This window comes from Carassius carassius, chromosome 45 (genome assembly GCF_963082965.1).
Source record: "Carassius carassius chromosome 45, fCarCar2.1, whole genome shotgun sequence".
In the NCBI taxonomy this organism is placed as follows: Eukaryota; Metazoa; Chordata; class Actinopteri; order Cypriniformes; family Cyprinidae; genus Carassius; species Carassius carassius.
Window position 1 is genome coordinate 8,961,461 of NC_081799.1, and position 21,506 is coordinate 8,982,966.

At 34.7% G+C, this 21,506-nt stretch overlaps 1 protein-coding gene across 3 annotated transcripts in view; it reads left to right on the forward strand.

The window, feature by feature from the left end:
* The first annotated feature begins 3,973 nt into the window (after nucleotides 1-3,973).
* LOC132127864 (small conductance calcium-activated potassium channel protein 2-like) overlaps nucleotides 3,974-21,506 on the forward strand; it is a 36,734-nt gene continuing 19,201 nt past the window's right edge. For all 3 annotated transcript variants that reach the window (XM_059540053.1, XM_059540052.1, XM_059540051.1), the window contains exons 1-3: nucleotides 3,974-4,775; nucleotides 5,956-6,051; nucleotides 19,602-20,020. In XM_059540053.1, coding sequence (XP_059396036.1) covers nucleotides 4,008-4,775; nucleotides 5,956-6,051; nucleotides 19,602-20,020 — 1,283 coding nt within the window. In that variant the 5' untranslated portion in view covers nucleotides 3,974-4,007. The remainder of the gene's footprint in view (nucleotides 4,776-5,955; nucleotides 6,052-19,601; nucleotides 20,021-21,506) is intronic.

A 21,506-nucleotide genomic window follows, 5' to 3' on the forward strand; every position in this document is an offset into this window, starting at 1 on the left:
TTGGTGCCTACATATTTTTATATAGCTCTTAAGTGATATAATGTTTATATACTAAAATCTGCTTTTTAGCCTAAAATGTACCGACAACCACTTTATTAATACAAAAATATTATAAAAATAACAAAACATTATAAAAATGTAATATTACATAAATATAATAAAAATAATAAAAAGCCACACTATGAATCATCATAAGTACAAACCCGATTCCAAAAAAGTTGGGACACTCTACAAATTGTGAGTAAAAAAGGAATGGAATAATTTACAAATCTCATAAACTTATTTTTTATTCACAATAGAATATAGATAACATATAAAATGTTGAAAGTGAGACATTTTGAAATGTCATGCCAAATATTGGCTCATTTTGGATTTCATGAGAGCTACACATTGCAAAAATTTTGGGACAAGTAGCAATAAGAGGCCGGAAAAGTTAAATGTACATATAAGGAACAGCTGGAGGACCAATTTGCAACTTATTAGGTCAATTGGGAACATGACTGTGTATAAAAAAGCCTCTCAGAGTAGCAGTGTCTCTCACAAGTCAAGATGGGCAAAGGATCACCAATTCCCCCAATGCAGTGGTGAAAATAGTGGAGCAATATCAGAGAGGAGTTTCTCAGAGAAAAATTGCAAAGAGTTTGAAGTTATCATCGGCACTGCATCACACACTGTAATGGCTTCGTAGAAGAAGGATCTGGGTTCTGAAATGGCCAACCTGCAGTCTAGATTTTTTACCCATAGAAAACATTTGGCGCATCATAAAGAGGAAGATGCGACAAAGAAGACCTAAGATAGTTGAGCAACTAGAAGCCTGTATGACAAGAATGGGACAACATTCCTATTCCTAAACTTGAGCAACTTGTCTCCAGAAAGGGCAGTGGAGAGAGCTGATCCTGATGGACATTGGGTTTCAGGAGTCTCTGGAATTATACTGTCTGACTCTACTGGAATAAAGCAATAAAGCACAGGAGGCCAGCAGGCAAAAAAAAAAAAAAAACAATGCCTTCTCAACAGTGAGCTGATTTTTAGACAAGAATAGCATTTCTCTCTAACAAAGAATTCGCTCACCAGCAGGCTAATTAATGTATTCCTTCAGAAATCATTCTTTTATGATTAATATAAATGTTGAAAACCATTGTTCTACTTAATATTTGTGCAGAAACTGTGATTATTATTATTTATTTTTTTTAAATGCATGCTTTTATTCATCAAATATGCATACAATTGATAAAAAATGACAGCAAAACATAATGTCACAAAAGATTTTATTTTAGATAAATGCTGTTCCTCTGAATCCTGTATTCATCATAGCAACAAAATATTTGAGGTAAATGTGTTGAAAAATCTGAAAATCAGTGTTTAACTTTAAGGAACGTCATTACCAAACACCTTTTTTTCTGCAAGTGCACTTTTTTGGGAGTTATTCCATAACATTTGGTTTTTATATGTGTTCCACTGTTCAGAACTGTGCTAGCTAACCATATTTTGATAAGCATCTTTGAGCTAGGTTCAAAAGTATCTAGAATTTTCACTACCGAAACACTTGGTGGAATTTGGGTAGTGACATCTTTGGTTTTTTGGGAGTTAAATACAATATGAGAATTACCTTCACAATCAGTACTGGAAATGTCTACCTTGCATGTTATACAATTTGCATACATACCAGTTTTGAAAAAAAGAAGACATTTTTTTTCCCAAGACGTTTCCAACTCTGACTTTGGAACAATTCTGAAAGGCCCATATATATACAGTGCATATACACAATATGTAGGTACAGTAAAATAGATGAATAGTTGACCCAAAATTTTAATTCTGTCTTGTTTTTATTTCTCTATCTTTATTATTTTTTTTCTTTTACATTTTACATGAAAAATAACACTCAAGTGACGACAGATCAACTGAACAAAATATGTAAGAAACTAGTTTCCCAGTGAAGAATGCAGCAGTATAAAACCATCATGTCTTTGAATGCAACCTGCCCTGTGTTCAAGTAAATCTGTCTAGTCTCCGAATCGCAATACATAAATCCATTCATTTTCCTTTCATTCCAACTCTGGCTCTGTGCTGTAATTAGATGCCGGACTGTGAGCGCTTGTTTATTTGATTGACATCATTCCTGAGCACCGCTTGATCTTGCTTCATAATGATGCGAGTTGGCAAGAGGCGAGAGAACAATAACAGGGAGCTGCTGCTGACGCTGCGAGGTGACGTGCTGTGACTGCAGCATACTGCAGCGACTCTTTCACACGTGCTGCTCTCCAAATCATGCCTTTACATGAGGATAAGGCTAGAAACGGACTGATTCTCAGTGCCTCAGCAGACGAATAGTACAAGATTATAACATATAGCTTTCAGCAATGTAAATCGTAGGCTATTCATTGGAAAGGAACGCAGTGTTTAATGAATGAGAATCACCAGTTTGACTCGGGAAAGTGTAAAAATGAAATAGTTTGTTATCCCTAATTTTATGGTATGCTTTTGTTTAAAGTCAGCCAGTTCATCTCGCGAGTAATCCTGCCTTTAAAAATGTAGTTAGGTGCACGTGTACTGTGACTAGTGGATTAGTGGATTTTGATTCATCCCACTGAATCGGATCTTTTGAATCGGTTCACTAAAACAATCCATTAAAATGCGTTCGGTTCGGTACTTTCTGCAGGTAACATCATTACACGTCTTTTGTGTATCATGAGTGAGTTATTGACTTATTCATTTTTTATTTGATCCTTTATTCAAAATTGGCATGCATACAGATAGGCACAGAAAGAGTGTAATTTTCTCCACAAATATCAGTGAGGGAGAGATTTAATTTATTTCTTCATTTTGTTCATGACTTTCATCAAGAGAAAACAAACAACATACCCCCATAGTAAGTGGGTTTCAGTAACGTAATTTTGCGTAAATTTAATTGTGTATGGCCATTTATTTTAACACATATCTTCTCTGTTTCTCTTCTTGCAAACAAGACTGACATGTGTTTCAAGTCCACTAAAGGAGGTAGAGCTTTTTCGCTTTTGGCTCTCAAACTCTGGAATAGCCTTCCTGATAATGTTCGGGGTTCGGACACACTCTCTCTGTTTAAATCTAGAATAAAAACACATCTCTTTCACCAAGCATTCAAATCTGATCAAATGCACATTATTATTCTTTAGCTTGGGTTAAACTAATTAATTTGACTTTGTTAGAACAGCAGCTACGCTAATTATGTCTCTATTTGTCTCTCTGTTTTGTAACTAGGATATACACAAGCTCTAGTCTGGATCCAGAACACCTGAGAAGAGATGATGCTGACCCTCAGAGGTCAACAAATATTGCTATGAGTGTGATTGCATCATATAATAATTGCTGTTAATAGTGTTCATCGTCTGGTTGACTATGTCTTGTATTCATTTTTCTGAAAATTTCTTTCATATGCACATAAACTGACGGTCACCACTTGGCTACTACTAAATATTGTAGAAACTTAATTTTCTGTAAAGTTACCAATTTGATCTAAAAATTCAAGAACAAAATAGTAAAGAACAGAAATTAAGGTATGCATATGTCAGATAAGCTCTGTGATTTTGTTATTTAATTTAAAATATAGGCTAATTGCTTGATTGTTGACATTTCGATGATGTTTATTTTTTAACAAAACCCTTTTTAATTTTTATTTTACATTTCTGTATACATTTAATTTACATTTAAAATTAAGTCATATTAAATTCATTATGAATCACGCATTCAAAAATATTATACCTTATAAGTCAGAGACCGATAAGATTAGAGTAAACAGAGAAGAGCACTGAGTTGTGAATCCCAGCACATTGGAAGCGCGTGTTGCCACCTTCCCCGCGTGACGTCAGCCCAGTTGTTTTGGGTCGCTCGGCCAATCGGAAGCGCGCTCGCACTTCTACAGAAGCCGAGGTGGGTCCAACCTCGCGCCAGCTTTTATCCTCCGTTACTCATCACAACGCCCCCTCGGTAGGGTGCATGCACGGGGCTCTGCTTTAAACAGCAGCTCTGAGATGGGAACCCCATTGCAGTTGCAGAACGATTTCTATCCAGAGCAGCAGCACTATAAGCAGCACTACTGCGGACGCGAGGAAGAGCGCTCCATCAGGCACTGCACCTGCAACAACTCCTCCACCTGCGAGGATGCCAGAAAAAGCCAGCCTTTGCACGGGACGCCGCTGGGAACTTTAAGGACACCGTCCGTCTCATCTTCAACCAGGCAAGGCGCTCAGTACAGCGAGTTCACGCCTTCTAGTCATGGTAGTTCATCCAGACACCATCAGCACCACCATCATCATCATCCTCATCGCGATCACAACCGCCAGCAGACACGGGGCAGTCCGGCCAGCAGCCACAGAGAGAGTAACTCTTACACCCAAATAGCCATGAGCAGCTGCAGATACAACGGCGGCGTGATGCGGCCGCTCAGTAACTTGAGCTCGTCCCGCAGAAACCTGCACGAGTTTGACTCGGAGTCCCAGCCGCTGCAGCCCGTCTCTGCGGCGGACGCGTCCGACACGCTCGCCTCCAAGCAGGAGAACAACTCCGCCACCCTCATGCCTTACTCGGCGGGGGACGGGGGAGGAGGAGGAGGTGGATGTAGCCACGGCGCCGGCAAATCGGGCAAAAAGAAGAACCAGAACATTGGCCAGAAGCTCGGGCACAGGAGGGCCCTGTTTGAGAAGAGAAAGCGCCTGAGCGACTACGCGCTCATCTTTGGGATGTTTGGCATCGTGGTGATGGTCATTGAAACTGAACTCTCGTGGGGAGCCTACGGAAAGGTGCGTAACTTAATAGTCCCAAAATCCTGCAGGTCCCCCCTTCCAGGTCAGAATTCATTAAGTCCGGTCTGCCTGCTGGCGAGAGAGAGAGAGGGGGGGGGGGGGGGGGGGGGACTACAAGTTTGGAGAGTGCGCGGTGCGGATGGATGGATAAAAGAAGAACTGTGGCAAGGTCACGTTTACTGGAAGACGCTTTGCTTCGTCGAGTTTCTCTACGGATTCGTTTAGCTGCGTAAAATTGCTCCAACCCCCAGCAAAAAAATAAACAAAAAAACAAACAATTTAAAAAAATAACTTTTAAATTCGTGTTCTTTTATGAACAACATATTTAAGCAGTGTCGCTCAAACAGGAGTGCTGGGATTTGGCCGCATGTAAACAGCCCAATAAACTCAAAATTAATATTAATGAAAGCAAAAATGACACAACTCCGCTTCTGTTAGGGCAAGAAAACACTGGAATGACACAAACAAGGAAACTTCCTAATGTTAGCAGCACTATTGGGACGCTCGACCAATCAGATTACTGGAAATAACCGTTATACGTCAATGAAGTTAACTCTTAATAATTATTACTTAACTTTTGCTGGAATAAATCTGGCATGTCATTACTTTTAGTGTCAGTTGTGCACTCTTCTTCTTTGACTTTCTGGAGAACATTGCTGGAAAAATAAACCATAGTTGTGTTATTTATGTATAAATGCATTTTTATTACTATAAGTACTTTAAAATAATTAAATAATTACGCTAATATAATTGATGCCTTTATCTATAAAAGTCCTATAGAGGATATGCATTACTGCAACTCAATTTGCCACAGGGATTTTGCCTAATGACAGCATTCATATTTTCTCAAAATAATGGTTAAATGATGTTAGATAGTTGATCTGTGAACAACAAAAAAAGCTATTTATCTTCATCAGAATGACTTCAAGAGTAACGCCAGGAAAATCAATTATTGTGCATTTTAAAAATGACATATTGTTTTGTCAATAAGGTAAAAAATGAAGGAAATTATGTCGCCAAATATACTGTTAAAGTTAAACGCTCACAAAAGTCTTGGAGTCATTCAATTAAAACATAGTAATGTGTTGCAGTATTTTTTTTTTACAGTTTTCATCTGTATGTTTAAACCAACTAATCCAAATGAAATGAATTTGTTCTTTTCTTCCCTTTTTTACAGGAGTCACTGTATTCTTTAGCCCTAAAATGCCTGATAAGCCTTTCTACCATCATTCTTCTTGGGTTGATTGTCATATATCATGCCAGGGAAATCCAGGTAACTCTTAAAAATAAGTAAGAGCTGTTTACTGTGTTTTCACTTTACTGTCATGTTAACGGTTCTGCCGTTTTTAACACATTCTCTCCTCTAGACTAATGCTCAACACATTGTGCTTGAAATGATACCCATTACCATAGAATTACAATCGGATTATCTTCAATAGCACTGCGTCCTCTCCAGTTCTCCCCGGCTTAATCGAATCATGCCATGAAATCCCGTCAGTGTTTAACAGTAGCCGTTCACAGTTTATTAGCTAGTTGGATAGACAAGGCCAGGTTGAAAGAGGACATTTTTCCTAATGAAGTACTTGTTAATCTTTATAAAATCATTACAGAACCTGAGATACGTAGTCTATTAACTGTGTTGACTATGGACTTGCACTTGTGCTTTCTCAACAGAAATGTAGTTTATAGATTAAGTATGGAGGCTTTCTGTACAATGTCTCCATGGTATTAGTAAGTGTCTAAATCTGCACTTAAGGCAGTTTTTGCCCATTTGTTAAGATAAAAAACTTGACTTGATGGTTTAAGTACTTGGAAAGCACTCAGTCTGGTGACATGGCATCAGTGGATTGTTGTATCACTGCATTACTGGTGAATTTTATACATTTCAGCATCCATATCTCCATCGTAATGCATTTCTTTGCATTGACAAAAGAGATTAAGACTTTTAGCTGGTTATGACGAGGATGAAATCCTGTAAATTTCTTTAAAACAGTCTTCATGATGTTTCTTAAAATACTCCACAGAATCAAAGATTTAGTTGATTTCTTCCACTTTTTCTTTTTCGTTCTTTCATATTCATTCTTTCAGGGTTCCCATGGTCATGGAAAACCATGCAACTTTCAGTGGACTGTGATTTGCAGGCCTTATTAAATTAATTAAACTAGCAAATTAACTAATAGAAGGTAATAAAATGGAAATCATTATGTATACAATGATTTTTTTAAAAGTCTAATCCAGTAGTCAAAATGTGTGGGAACCCTGTTGAAATTATTTATTCATTTATTATTTTTCATTTAACTTGCAAATCGGACAGGCTTATTATGAAGTGAAACCACGTGTGGCTTGTCCAATAGGGAAATATCACTGTTAATTTCTTGTGGTATGGACAGATTAGTCCAAAGGATTTAATCACAGATGGACGTGTCAATTTCACATTGATTTGCATGTAGTTTGTTGCCTAGGTTTTGAATTTTATGACTGGAAAAGCCTAATTTCATATATATATATATATATATATATATATATATATATATATATATATATATATATATATATATATATATATATGTGTATATATATATATATGTGTATATATATATATATGTATATATATATATATATATATATATATATATATATATATATATATATATATATATATGTATATATATATATATATATATTTTTTTTTTTTTTACTTTTATACTTTTTCTTAAAAATTAGTATATATGCATGTTTGCATATTTTACACACCAGTTAAATGGAACAAAAAACAAATTTTCCTGGTTCAGTGTACTATTGAAATCTGTAAAGGATTAGGTCCAAGCTTTTTTTTGAAAAATCAGATTATTGCACCTTGTCAGATGTTAAAGGCTTTGCTTTGGACAGCTGTAGGCAAAATCAAAGGACCAGCTAATGAGAAAATTTGTTTTCTTGGCTAAAGCTATCCTACCAAAGTGGATATTCTGGGTTTGACGAATACTTGCGTTAATAGCAAAATATATAAATCAATCACTTAGATAAGGCCAAGAAGCGCAAATAAGCTTGTACTGCCAGTAAATAGTACATAGTGCCAACAAGATCGTAGTGCTTTTGGCAGAACAGAGTGAAGGGGGGATAAGATTACCTTTTTTTTTTTTCTTAGTCACCTATGCAAATGCGTAACACAGGATTTCAGTATTTTGTCATCATTTTTGCACCTTCATATACTTCCAAACCTGTAGAGCATAAAAGAAGATATTTTAAAGAATGTTCACGCTGCTCCCTTCCATGAACTCCAAAACCAGAACTCCAGGACATGCAATAAACTGAATGCTTTTACTCTCAAAGCTTAGCTGTGTGTATATACAGAAACATTGTGCATCAATGTTTGACATCATAAGACTTGACAGAAGTCAGATTGGCTGTTTTCACATCATCCATTCCCATTTACTTTAATTGGAAAAGAGCAGTATTAAGATTCTTCAAAAAATGTTCTTCTTGTGTGTTCCACAGAGTGAATTATTTTTGTAAAAAATGACGTTGTGGTAAAGTCAAAGCAATGAGTCATTTGCCGTAATGCCATTGACAATAATGACTAAAGCTGCTGAACGCTGCATGAATTATGAATCATTCTTAAATTTGACTTGTGAAGTTGCTCAATCAGATGGTTTCTGCATTGTGATCTAGTATGATTCCAGGGTTTTTGACAAAACAAGACAACAACAAAAAAATCAATAAATTGACCTTCAATGGAGATGGAAGAAACTTTGAATTTAGGTACTCAACCTTGCCAAGAGAGCAGCTGATGAACAGTCGTCCAACTGAGATGTCAAAGAGCCATGTTGAGAATTCCTCAGTGGTGCCGTTGAGGTGAAGGCAATTAGGTGTTGCTGCAATAGCTGAGGAATGAGAAACCGTGCAATCTGATGACAACAAAACCAGACAATCTACCTTAGATATAAAACATTCTGCTGGCCGATGACCTTTGATGCACTGATGAAAAACAAGGAGGGTATAGAAAGTGGACCCTTTCCACTCACTAGATAGGCTGTTGTGTCTCGGTGTTAAAAAAGAGAAAGTCCACAGAAATGAAAATTCTGTCATTATTTTCTATCATTCTTAAGAGCCGGAGAAATGCAGCATTAAAGATTTGTTGATTTATGCCACTTCTATCTCTTTCTTTCATATCCATTCTTTCAGGGCTCCAGTGGTCAGAACATTTCAATTGTACAATTGTGATTTGGGGAAATAATAAAATAGTTAAAATCAATACAGTTTATTAAAATTAATGAAACGATAAATCAGATAAATCAATAAATCTAAAATGTCAAATCGTTTCCACTTTATATTAAGTGGCCTTAATTACTATTTACTTACATCAGAAATAAAAGGATAGGGACAGGTTTGGGCGTATGGTTAGGGTGTAAAAGGTGGGTCAACAGTGCAGTTATAAGAAAATAATTACTGATGCAGTTACATGCAGGTATTTTAAACATAAAAGTACAATGCAAAAACATGTAAGTACACAATAGGTGCATTGTGTCAAATTATTAATTTAAATAGAAGTACATAGTAGTTAAGGCCACTTTAAAATCACCTTCACATTTTTTTTAATCTATAAAATAATTATGTTCTGTTCCTATTATTACAATTTTTTTGTAAACAAAAGGAGATGTTTGATTGAATGTTCAAGCTGCTCTTTTCCATGCAATGAATTTAGATGATGATTTACAGAACCAAACTCCACACAAGTCTCCTCAAAAAGGTGCCTGCAACACCAAGCCCATGAGTTCAGTTGCCAGGAAATGCATACACAGATAAAACTTACATCTTAAATGCAAAGTACAGATTTGAAACAACATTAGTTTTGAGAAAAGCGTTGTTTTTGGGAGTACTCGTCCTTTAATACAATAATGCTTCTGCTCTGCGTACAAATAAGTGTGAGTTGTTGTTCAGATGTTTTTGAAATTCAATCAGATTGCAACATAAAATTGTGGCAATACATGGAAACATACATGGGTGTGTTTGTACTGAATGTGCATGAAACAACATCACTGTTTCGTAATATGCATGCAAATTTTTTCCTCCCGAAAAGCCATTAAGAGCCCTGACTCTGCAACCATAAATGCCTGAGCAGTTTTATTACTTTTCACACTGTTGAGTTATAACGGCGTGTATTCATGAGCCAGTTGTGCTCTCTGTAATATTTAGGGCCCACAAGTCTCTGAGGGACATCAGTCATGGGAATGTCTCTCTGAAGGGACCAGACGGGGGCTCTATGCATTACAAATGCATGCACATCATCGCCATATTGATATGAAATATAGTTTTTTTTTCTTTTTCTTTTTTATTTATCAGTGACCTTCATTTGTATCAGCAGGTTATCAATGAAATATGATGGTTAGCTGCAGTTGAACCACAAATGGCCTGTATTGCATGATGTCTTAAGACTTGTAACGTCTTCATGTATAGGGCAGAGTCAGGTGATGAGTGCACTTGAGCAGCGCTGATGCACTGTAGAGGATGTGCACTGCCTTTTCCTGTGACAACTAACTCTACCTGAGACGACTGCCGAGTGTCACGTATCCATCCTTCACCACTGACCCTTGAGTTTTCACTGAGCTGGATTACAGTATAAAGATGATAAGATTCAAGTAAAAGATGTTCATTTAAATAAAGTTAATCTGAGCTGTCTGCTGGCTTTAAATCGAATTGAATATTTAATGAAACTTAATCTAATTGTTTAAATTACTTGAGCATTTATATTGTCATTTATCTCAGAGACAACTCTAAGGTTTTGTAATTTTCAGACAGAACGTTATTTCATTTATTTAAAAAATCAACAATCGTAGATATTTTAGATATATTTAGGGGAAGTCGTGGCCTAATGGTTAGAGAGTCGGACTCCCAATCGAAAGGTTGTGAGTTTGAGTCCCGGGCCGGCAGGAATTGTGGGTGGGGGGAGTGCATGTACAGTTCTCTCTCCACCTTCAATACCACGACTTAGGTGCCCTTGAGCAAGGCATCGAACCCCCAACTGCTCCCTGGGCGCCGCAGCATAAATGGCTGCCCACTGCTCCGGGCGTGTGCTCACAGTGTGTGTGTGTGTGTGTGTTCACTGCTCTGTGTGTGTGTGCACTTTGGATGGGTAAAATGCAGAGCACAAATTCTGAGTATGGGTCACCATACTTGGCTGAATGTCACTTCACTTTCACTTATTAAACGAATTGTCATTTGAGGAAATTTAGTGCATGAAAAAATTTAAATCCCTCCACTCTTGCCTGATTTACCGAAATGTTACTATTTTTTTCAATGTTTTAGTAGGACATACAATTCTTTAAAAATGTTATTTAAAATTTTAATATAATAATAATTCAAATTATTATATAATATATATTGTTATGCCATCTAGACTGTATTTTTAGGCAAAACATAAAAGTAATTTTACATAATTTCAAATATCTTTAAATAATTCATTTGAAGAATTTTAGTGTGCAAAAAAATAAATAATTAAATTGTGGCTTCGGTTTACCAAAACTTTATTCTCTGTAATGTTTTATTTTTAGGAATAGGATTAACAACAATAATTTAATTTAATTGTTTAAATTTTAGAGCATCTACATCTACATCTAAAGTCATTTATTCCATAGAAAATTCAAAGGTATTTTAATTTCAAACAGAACATTATAAAAAGTTTTTTCAATATCAACTTCTCTCTTACTCTGGTTTACCAAAATATTTGACTACTATTCTTCATAATGTTTTAGTAGAAGGAAAAGGCTCTACAATTTCTTAATTTTTAATTCAATTTCATTTTAAATCACTAGAAAAGAGACTTGAAGTGGTCAGTTTTTCTTTGAGATAAGTAGATGTTTTCAAATTAAACTAAGCAATTTTATGGCTTGAATGAATTTCTTATGAAATGGTGGCTTTTATGTTTTGCTATTTTATTTTGCATATGTTTAATTAAAACCACTAGAGAAAAGAGTTAAATTAGGTTACAGTGAACTTAATAATACAACAGCTGTCATCCTTTTCCGGCAGCGTTCAATTACACAAATGCAAACTCTGAAAGCATGCGGGTCCTCCTTCAAAGAAACTTGAAAGCTGAAAGCAACCTACAATTGAGGATTTACTTAGCAAAGTGGCCTGTTAGGACCCACTTTGATATCATAAATTAACCATTGCATTAATTTGTAATTGGGCTGAACCTCTCTACCTAATTCTCTAATGAGATTGAGCGATTTCTTTTCTTAGTGACAAGATATATGTTCCCATTCTCTACATTACACAGATTAAATATTGAGCCATGCTCCATTAGTTATATTGAGCTCTTCTGAAACCAGTAACCAACCCCTGCTGCCTACTAGACAGACATAGAGCAAAAAGGCAGACGACCTTTTGTCCGTGCCCTTGTCAAGGTGAAGCAAGGCGAAAACTGGAGCAAAAACAGCGAGCCCCCTGTACAGACACATGTTTGATAGATTACAGTGTCGTCGCTGTGTTTTAACAGAGTCCAGGTCGGGTTAAGAAAGTGAGTGTGGATGCTTCAGAAGAGCCATCGAGCTTGTGTTGCGCTGATCAGTTTAGGCCATTTTCATTAATCCACATGCTCTGCCAAAGTCAGACTTGCATCCATCATTCGGGATGAGTGCTGTATCTTATAGGACTTGCAACTGTATTAGACGAGGCTAGGGGTGATGGAGCTACTACTGCAAATATACCTGCATTCTTTGATGTAGCAATTTATATGCGCCAAATATAGCTGTAACGTTAATAGACTTGAGAAAAATTCTGAATATTGATGAGTCACAAATCTTCAACTAAACCAAATCTATTAATAATGTTCATTTTAAAGATTAAATTGTTCAGTTCAGCTATACTGTAATTTATCCATAGAAAATTCTAAGGTATAATCATTTTCCAAATGTTCAATAATCAAATGTCTTTAAATAATTGTCATATTACATGTATTATAAACAAACATAAGAATGATATTTAACCATTTTTATTTTTCCAATATGCATTAAACTATAATATTTACCTGAATGTTATTTAATGTAAAAATTTAATACAGTGTTTCATAAATGACACATTAATATCTTTGAGGAAATAGCGCAAATGAATCATTGAATTGAGTTATGAATTGAATCAGCTCAAATGTATCATGTAAATGAATCAAACTCACCAACTCTAATGCAACTCTAATTTGCTATAAAAATGTAAAATTAAAAATGTAAACAAATAAAATAATTAAAAAGGTAGAATAAAAATGTAACCACTGAATTGATATATTGATTTGAAATGGACAGTTTGAACTGATTCATAGAAATGAATCAAATGTTTTTTTTGCTACAAATACAAAATTAAAAGATAAACAAATATATATATATGTTAAGTAGGGATGCACGATATTGGATTTTTGCCGATATCCAATATGCAGATATTTTTCAAATCATTTGGCCGATAGCCAATGCTGATACCAATATATTTCACTTTGTTTGTTAAACAACACCAAGTCTCTCCTGTGTGGAAATTATAAGAAAAGTATAATTTGTTTTTTTTAATTAACTTATTTTTTTTTATTAAATAAACAACGATGACGTTCTTTTATAATGACAGTACATTGAAGCTATATATAACTAAATTATATATTAATTACTGCATTTTTTTTTTCAGAAAGATGCATGAGTAACCATAACATTTTATTTTAAGTTTTAACATTTGTAGATTGTCTAAAGCAAAAGAGCTGTAAAAATTCTGAAAATCTTTTAAAGATAATAATTTGTTTAAAAATAGAACATATTACACATTGATGAATAAATCAATTAATATACACTCTAAAAAATGCTGGGTTAAAAACAACCCAACTTATTTGGCAACCCAGCGCTGGGTAAATATTGGACAGAACACATGCTGGGTCATTTTAACCCGGATGGTTGGGTTAAACTTTTTTACCAAACATGCTGAGTTATTATATTGCTGGCTTAAAATGGGCTGGAAAAATAATAAAATCACACACAGCATTACTAGAAGCAACAGCAATAATCAAAAGATGAATATTTATTATTAAGCAATAACACCCATGGATAAATTCTAGACAAATTTAATTTATTTCGGTGAATACCGCATAGTTTACAATATTTCATACGTTCAAACTTGTTCAACTATCATTTTAGACTTAAAAAAGGCATATTTAATTTAAAATTATTTAATTTACAAGTGTAATTTTAAAGTACAAGTTTGTGATTTTCTTTTTTTAAATTCATGTAAGCTATAGCTTCTGACCTTTAAATCAAAACATACTCATGATTTTATGACATCAATTACTGCTTTTTTTGATAAGAAACCCAGTCTAAATGTTATTTGTGTATTTTACTTTCATTTTATTAACAGCGCCCCCTACGGAATTAAAACTCCATTAGGACCCAGGGGAGGCCTCCGCTGCGCGTGCTGTTACTGTTTATGCTATCACACACTGAACGTGTCATTCTGAGTTTAAAATCATTCTCAGTTTAAATGCAGCAATCTAAATCAGTGAATCTGATCATCATTCAGGCAAAACTTTGCTTCAAGTCTGAGCCACACTGCTGATGTGATCTAATCGCTAACACCCTGAGCACATGTGAGTCAATGTTTTCCTCATATCAGCGAGACATATCGGCATAATCTATTGGGCCGATACCGATATTTACATTTAAAGCCATTATTGGCCGATTCCGATACAGGTCCAATAATATTGTGCACCCCTAATGTTTAAATTCTAAAATATTCTAAATAGAAATTATCATACAGTGTTCATACCACAAAATAACTGTCATTGAAGAAATGTAGTGCTCAACATTTTTTAAAATCCCTTATTTGACAAAAATTAATTTTTAGTTATGATTGCTGAATCAAGCATTACTATTACGTTAATTGATATTGCTCAAATAATGTTGCTCAAATTTAAATTATGTTGTATTACGAAACATTAGAAAAGATGATTTTCAGTCCTAAAATATACCTTAAATAATTGGCATTAAAGAAATTTTGCACTCGGAATAAAAAAAATACTATTCTATTACACTAACGTTCTTCACAATGCTTTAGCAGAAGCCAACAAATCTACAAATAGTCATTTTATCTGTTTAGTAATTATTTTTCAAATTATTTTTATCTATATTTCGCACATTGGCTTCATCTTGGTTGAACGAGTCGCTGCAGTCATGCTCTCGGACTTGTTGAGGTTATCAGGTACAACCTTTAGCTGTTGTAACCAGGCCATTACACATGCACCTTCCCCTCTGTTGTCAAATTCAGCATTTTTCCATAACTACCCACTCAAGCACTCGGTAGGAATATTGGATGCTTGAAGGTGTAGCACCCTTGAGTATTGTATTGCAGGTCGTCCATTACCATAATTGGTTTTACCTACCAAGTAGGTTTCCTTACATAACCCATTTTAAATGTTTAATTGCTCCGTTTTGAAGCTAGTAAGTTGAAAGCTGTGGCTTCGTGACATGTTTTCCTCATATAAACAAAATTAAGGTTTCACGCTTATCATCCTTGGTGCAGGCTATGTGGATTGTTGGTGGTTGTTGTTGTTGCTAAGCTTTGAGTAAGATAGCGTCTGTCACCGTTCGGAAAGGCAGCTTGTGTTTCGCTGTCTAAGTTACACTCACACGGAAAGTCCAACAACAGCCTAAACTAACAGACAGGCTGGTTAATGTTACAGCATCTCTGGCAAATGCCATGCCTTTTAGGACACTTGATGTGTCTTATCTGGTCTAAAATCTCCCTTTCTTCTGGTCTTACGTTTTCTGTCACGAGTCGGTGTAGATGGGAACGTCTAATCACGTTTGGACCCACGAGGCCTGATTTTATTTTTGGTAGAATCCCGTGTTTTTGATGTATTTTTGCTGTGTTTGAATTAGGATATGTTGTAGGAGTGTTGCATGTGCGTCGTATGAATACGAGGGATTAGTGTTGTATTTTGAGGCCGTGTGATTTATGTGACTAACGTGTGTAGGTGGTACTACAAGGGTCTAAAATGGAAATGTTTATTTTTGTCATTACAGTCTTTTGGACAAAAATAACTTTTAAAATCTTTGAGGCGTGCAGGATTTATTTTCTGTCTGAATGATTCAAGATTTATAGTGATGGATGTTCAATAAAATAAATAATTACTTTTACCTTTAATTATTATTGCTCAATTAAGGTTGAGCTTAGTAACTCAATATTTCAAAAGGCCTATCAGTAACTCAATTTTATGTATTTTCTATAAAATATATATATATATTTTTTACATTTCTACTCGTAATGAAGTACTTTTATATAAATATTTTTAACGTAATAAAATAAAATCCTATTGAAGAATGATGTTTAATCAATTTAATTTGGGCTCTTTATGCATAACTAATATAGTTTTGATGATGAACTGATGAAAAAAAACTTCACGAATGTTTGTTTTTGCCACAAAAAATATTTTTTATAAAAAAAATAAAAAATGAAAAATAACTACATTTTTTGAATGAATATATATTATATAAAAATTCTGAAAAAAATATATTTTTTTATATATTTAAAAAAATATTTCTAAAGCCTTAGAAATCTAGTGCTCAGAAGAAGAAAAAAAAGCTTAAAAACTTAAAAAAAAAATTTTACAACCAGAAGCTGCGCAATGTTGTGGGATCTTTAACATCTACATATACTTATCTATGGTAGCAGCAGCATAACAGTGTGCTGGAAGTCACTTCAACAGGTTTTTGTACGGTCAAGCAGCACTCAGATTTACTGAATCTGGGTTATTAATCTCATTTGCCTCCAGAAGTGGAGCAGTTTTTCTTAAACATGAATTTAGAGATTAGGAACTCAGTCTAAATGAAGGTTATTTGGCAGCGTGTCAGTTTATATTAACATTTGCCAGGTTTCACGTCATTTGATTTATCCAAACATCTGCCCCATGATCCAGATACTGTGGATCCAGCAGAGTAAATAAGTGACCATAAATGCTATTAAACCATCCAAACGTTGAGGTTTTATATACGTGTGCTGCTACATGAGGGGAAAACCACAGGACAGCACTGAAGCAGCCTCTCAAAGCCTCAAGCAAGAGTCATATTAAAGAATAATTCGGTTATGCACCGCATAAACCCATTACTCGTGAAATAGCCCGGTGCTGTAAGAAGATAGGAAAGCTGTTTGCACATATTGAATCAGGGGTTTATCATTTGCACCTTTTCTCATATCAGATAGCCACAGTCTCGTTGGATGAAGTCTGTCAGCAGAAGCCTCTGAATTGTGCTGACTGCACGGCTCTGGTGAAATATCTCACGCTGATGTTGGCTGTCGGTACCTTGAGGTGATTGAAAGCACCGGAAGAAACCGCAGCTGATCACCACGAAGCGTTAGGGAGGGAACAGACGGCTTCCGGAGGTTACATCCCATTCATTATCTCTACAGAGAAGTCGATTTTTAACAGTAACATATGAACCTTTCATGTCGCAAGATGAAGCTACTGTATTCCTTGTGAAGGGCCTTATGAAATCGGTTAGAATTTTTCCTAATTAAATTTTTTCCATTTGAATTTGACTGTTTTAATGGTTAAACGTTATTAATCAAAACACACAGAACATACAGGATTCATATTTAAATTTTATTTTTTTGAAGCTTAATATTCAAAGACACTTGTCCATACCGCATTTTGACTTAAGTGTACTGACCTACTTTTGTTGTGTCCATCCAAAATTTGGGAAATTCTGTGATATTCCGAGTTATACACTAAATTCTGTTTTTATGTCTGGATTCCGCGATTCTGTCTGCATTTTCTCCATTGCGTAAATCATTGGGCCCTAATAGTGAAGAAGTGAATATTGGTATTTTACTATTGTTTTTAATTAATTTACATGATTTTTCACTGAGTTAAGGGATGAGTAGGTCAAATGCTGGGTTGAAATGTTTTAATCAGTCTTCATTTTATAAACAGGTATTGATTCTTAAATCACAAGATTGATGGAAACAAAACTTCACTAAACATTATCGTAGTGCAGCATTTATAATTTTAATAAGCGTATGGCTTTACTTCTGATAAGAAACAAAGTCTTAGCTTTCAATTTCTTTTATTTCATCATCAAGAATGTTTGAATAAATCAAACTTTAATTTGAATTTGAATTGAATTTTTTTTATATTTAAATTTAAATTGATCTTTCAACAAAAAATATAAACTGGAGCAAAAATATAATTAACTTAAATTGTAAATTAAAAAAAATGTATAATACATTTCACAATTACAAAAAAAAAAAGAATAGCAAGTAACTCATTGAATTAAACAAAGTTTAAAAGAACATAAAAAAGTAGAAAGACTGAATTAGGATTTTCTTTAGGAAAACACATTCTAATCTGTTTTATTTACAACTTTGGAAAAAAAACATTTTACAGTGTATTATTAGAAAGTTGATATAAAAACTGCAACAATACATTTTTTACACATTAAATGTTTGTACACCAAATATTTTTATGAGTGTTTATTATTATATCTGAAAATAAATAGAAATGTAGTTAATTTGAATTTAATAGTTTGGGTTCTGATATTAATTTTAACCTTTAATGTTACAGTAATTTATCAAGGGAGAGAATTTCTTAGAAAAATGTGAATATTAATTAAAAATTATTTTAAATACCTGCTGAGAAATTGAAAGGGTAAACTAGGGCACTGAAAAAGTGTTGTGCTTTTATGAAGCAAACCAGATCCATACTGGGCGGAAATATTTATGGGATCAGGGAGAAGGGGAAAGAGGGAAATTTTCTATGTAGCAAAAGTAGAGAGAAAAAGAAAAGAAAAAGCAATGCGGCTCCAGAGCCCTCAGGTCAACTGGAGAGAAACCTGGCTGTATCTGGCACATGAGAGAAGTCTGTGAGCAGTGCTCTTTGGCTGAAGCTGACAGGCCGAGGTTGAAATTACAGTTAGTGAACTGAAGAAATTCTCTTGGTGGGGGGAGGGGGGCTTTGTAAAAGCTTTGTTTGTCTTCGGAACACAATTTAAGATATTTTGGATTAAAACTGGGAGACTTGTGACTGTCCCATAGATTGCCAAATAAGTTACACTGTCAAAGGCCAGAAAGTCATCAGAATAGTCCATCTGCCATTAGTTTTAATCGTAACATTATGAAGCGACGAGAATATTGTTTGTATTCGAATAAAACAAAAATAACAACTTTATTCAACAAGGATATCCCTACAAGGATATGCTGCTTTCTTTCAAACCAAAGCATAAATACACATAGAAACAACGCATCCTTATGTCGCGGCTGACACAGAAGAGCAAGGAATTTTTGAATAAAGTCGTTATTTTTGTTTTATTCGCAAGCAGTATTCTTGTCGCTTCAAAACATCTCGGTTGAACTTCTGATGGCAGAAGGACTATTCTGACGATGTCTTTCATGCCTTTTCTGGACCTTGACACTGTTATTTATTTGGCGGTCTATGAGACAGTCTCAAGCCTTCCAGTATTCACAAAACATCTTAAATTGTGTTCAGAAGACGAACAGAGCTTTTACGGGTTTGAACGACATGGGGGTAAGTGATTAATGACAAAATCTTAATTTTGGGGTGGAGTATCCCTTTAAGGTGAAGAAATATTATTTAAGAACGTATTATTTAAATACATCTTTATATTTTATTATATATTTATTGTATAATTAGCTATCGTTTAGCGAATTACTCTATTTCTGTTTTCTTCTTTACATTTAATTAACAAATAATTGTTCATTTTTATTTATTTGCACTTCTGGAAGATGAAATTGTCTTTTTTGCCCTGCTTCTAAAGCTTAATTTTTTCAGCTTTTCTCTCCTCCTGATAGCTGTTCATGGTGGACAACGCTGCAGACGACTGGAGGATAGCCATGACCTACGAGCGCATCTTCTTCATCTGTCTGGAGATCTTGGTGTGCGCCATACACCCCATCCCGGGCAACTACACCTTCACGTGGACGGCGCGGCTCGCCTTTTCCTACACACCATCCAAGACAGACGCTGACGTGGATATCATCCTGTCCATTCCCATGTTTCTCCGTCTGTACCTCATTGCTCGCGTCATGCTGCTGCACAGCAAACTCTTCACCGATGCGTCGTCACGCAGTATCGGTGCCCTCAACAAGATAAACTTCAATACACGCTTTGTCATGAAGACCCTCATGACTATCTGTCCTGGGACAGTGCTGCTGGTGTTCACCATTTCTCTGTGGATCATCGCCGCCTGGACTGTGAGGGCGTGCGAAAGGTGGCCCGCTTTGTTGCTCTGACAGTAGATTATGGAAGTTTGGTTTGATTGAGAGATTTCTAGGAGGTCTTTGAGACACACTTAAAATTGTATGAATATAACTACACTATTCATACTGTATTTAATATATATATATATATACACATGGGGTGTAACGATATGCGTATTCGTATTGAACCGTTCGGTACGAGGCTTTCGGTTCGGTACGCGGTACGCATTATGGACCGAACGGTTCGTTGGACTAATTATGGACTAATGGACTAATGTAGAAATATATATACTGTATGTATGTGTTTGCATGTATATATACACACATATATATATATATATATATATATAAGAGTTTATATTATATTATGAATTTTTTTATTATATAGTTGTCATAAATTCATGGTAACTCACAGTTACAAGGTGAGTATTTTAGAAAATGTATATATACATTTTACAATATATTTTATATATATATATATATATATATATATATATATATATATATACACACACACAGTGGGTACGAAAAGTATTCAGACCCCCTTAAATATTTCACTCTTTATTATATTGCAGCCATTTGCTAAAATCATTTAAGTTCATTTTTTTTCCTCAATGTACACACAGCACCCCATATTGACAGGAAAACACAGAATTGTTGACATTTTTGCACATTTATTAAAAAAGAAAAACTGAAATATCACATTGTCTTAAGTATTCAGACCCTTTGCTCAGTATTTAGTAGAAGCACCAGAAAGTTTTTTGTAACCTTGGCCAGATCTGTGCCTTGCCACATTTCTGTCTCTGAGCTCTTCAGGCAGTTCCTTTGACCTCATGATTCTCATTTGCTCTGAAATGCACTGTGAGCTGTAAGGTCTTATATAGACAGGTGTGTGGCTTTCCTAATCAAGTCCAATCAGTCTAATCAAACACAGCTGGACTCAAATGAAGGTGTAGAACCATCTCAAGGATGATCAGAAGAAATGGACAGCACCTGAGTTAAATATATGAGTGTCACAGCAAAGGGTCTGAATACTTAGGACCATGTGATATTTCTTTTTTAATAAATCTGCAAAAATGTCAACATTTTTGTGTTTTTCTGTCAATATGGGGTGCTGTGTGCACATTAATGAGGAAATTTGTTTTACTTAAATGATTTTAGCAAATGGCTGCAATATAACAAAGAGGGAAAAATTTAAGGGGGTTTGAATACTTTCTGTACCCACCGTATACTACATATATATATATATATATATATTACATTATACAGTTTAACATTATACATTACTACTAATACTACTTACTAAAAGTTTTTTAGAAAATGAAATTATATTATTATACTATATTTATTATAATACATCTTATTATAAATAATATTATTTTTATATATTTTAATATTATTTTAATTATACAATTTTAAATTCATAAATGTATTTGGTGGTAATTCACACTTTACTAGGTGATTTAATTTAGATAATAAGCTCGGCACACAATTGTT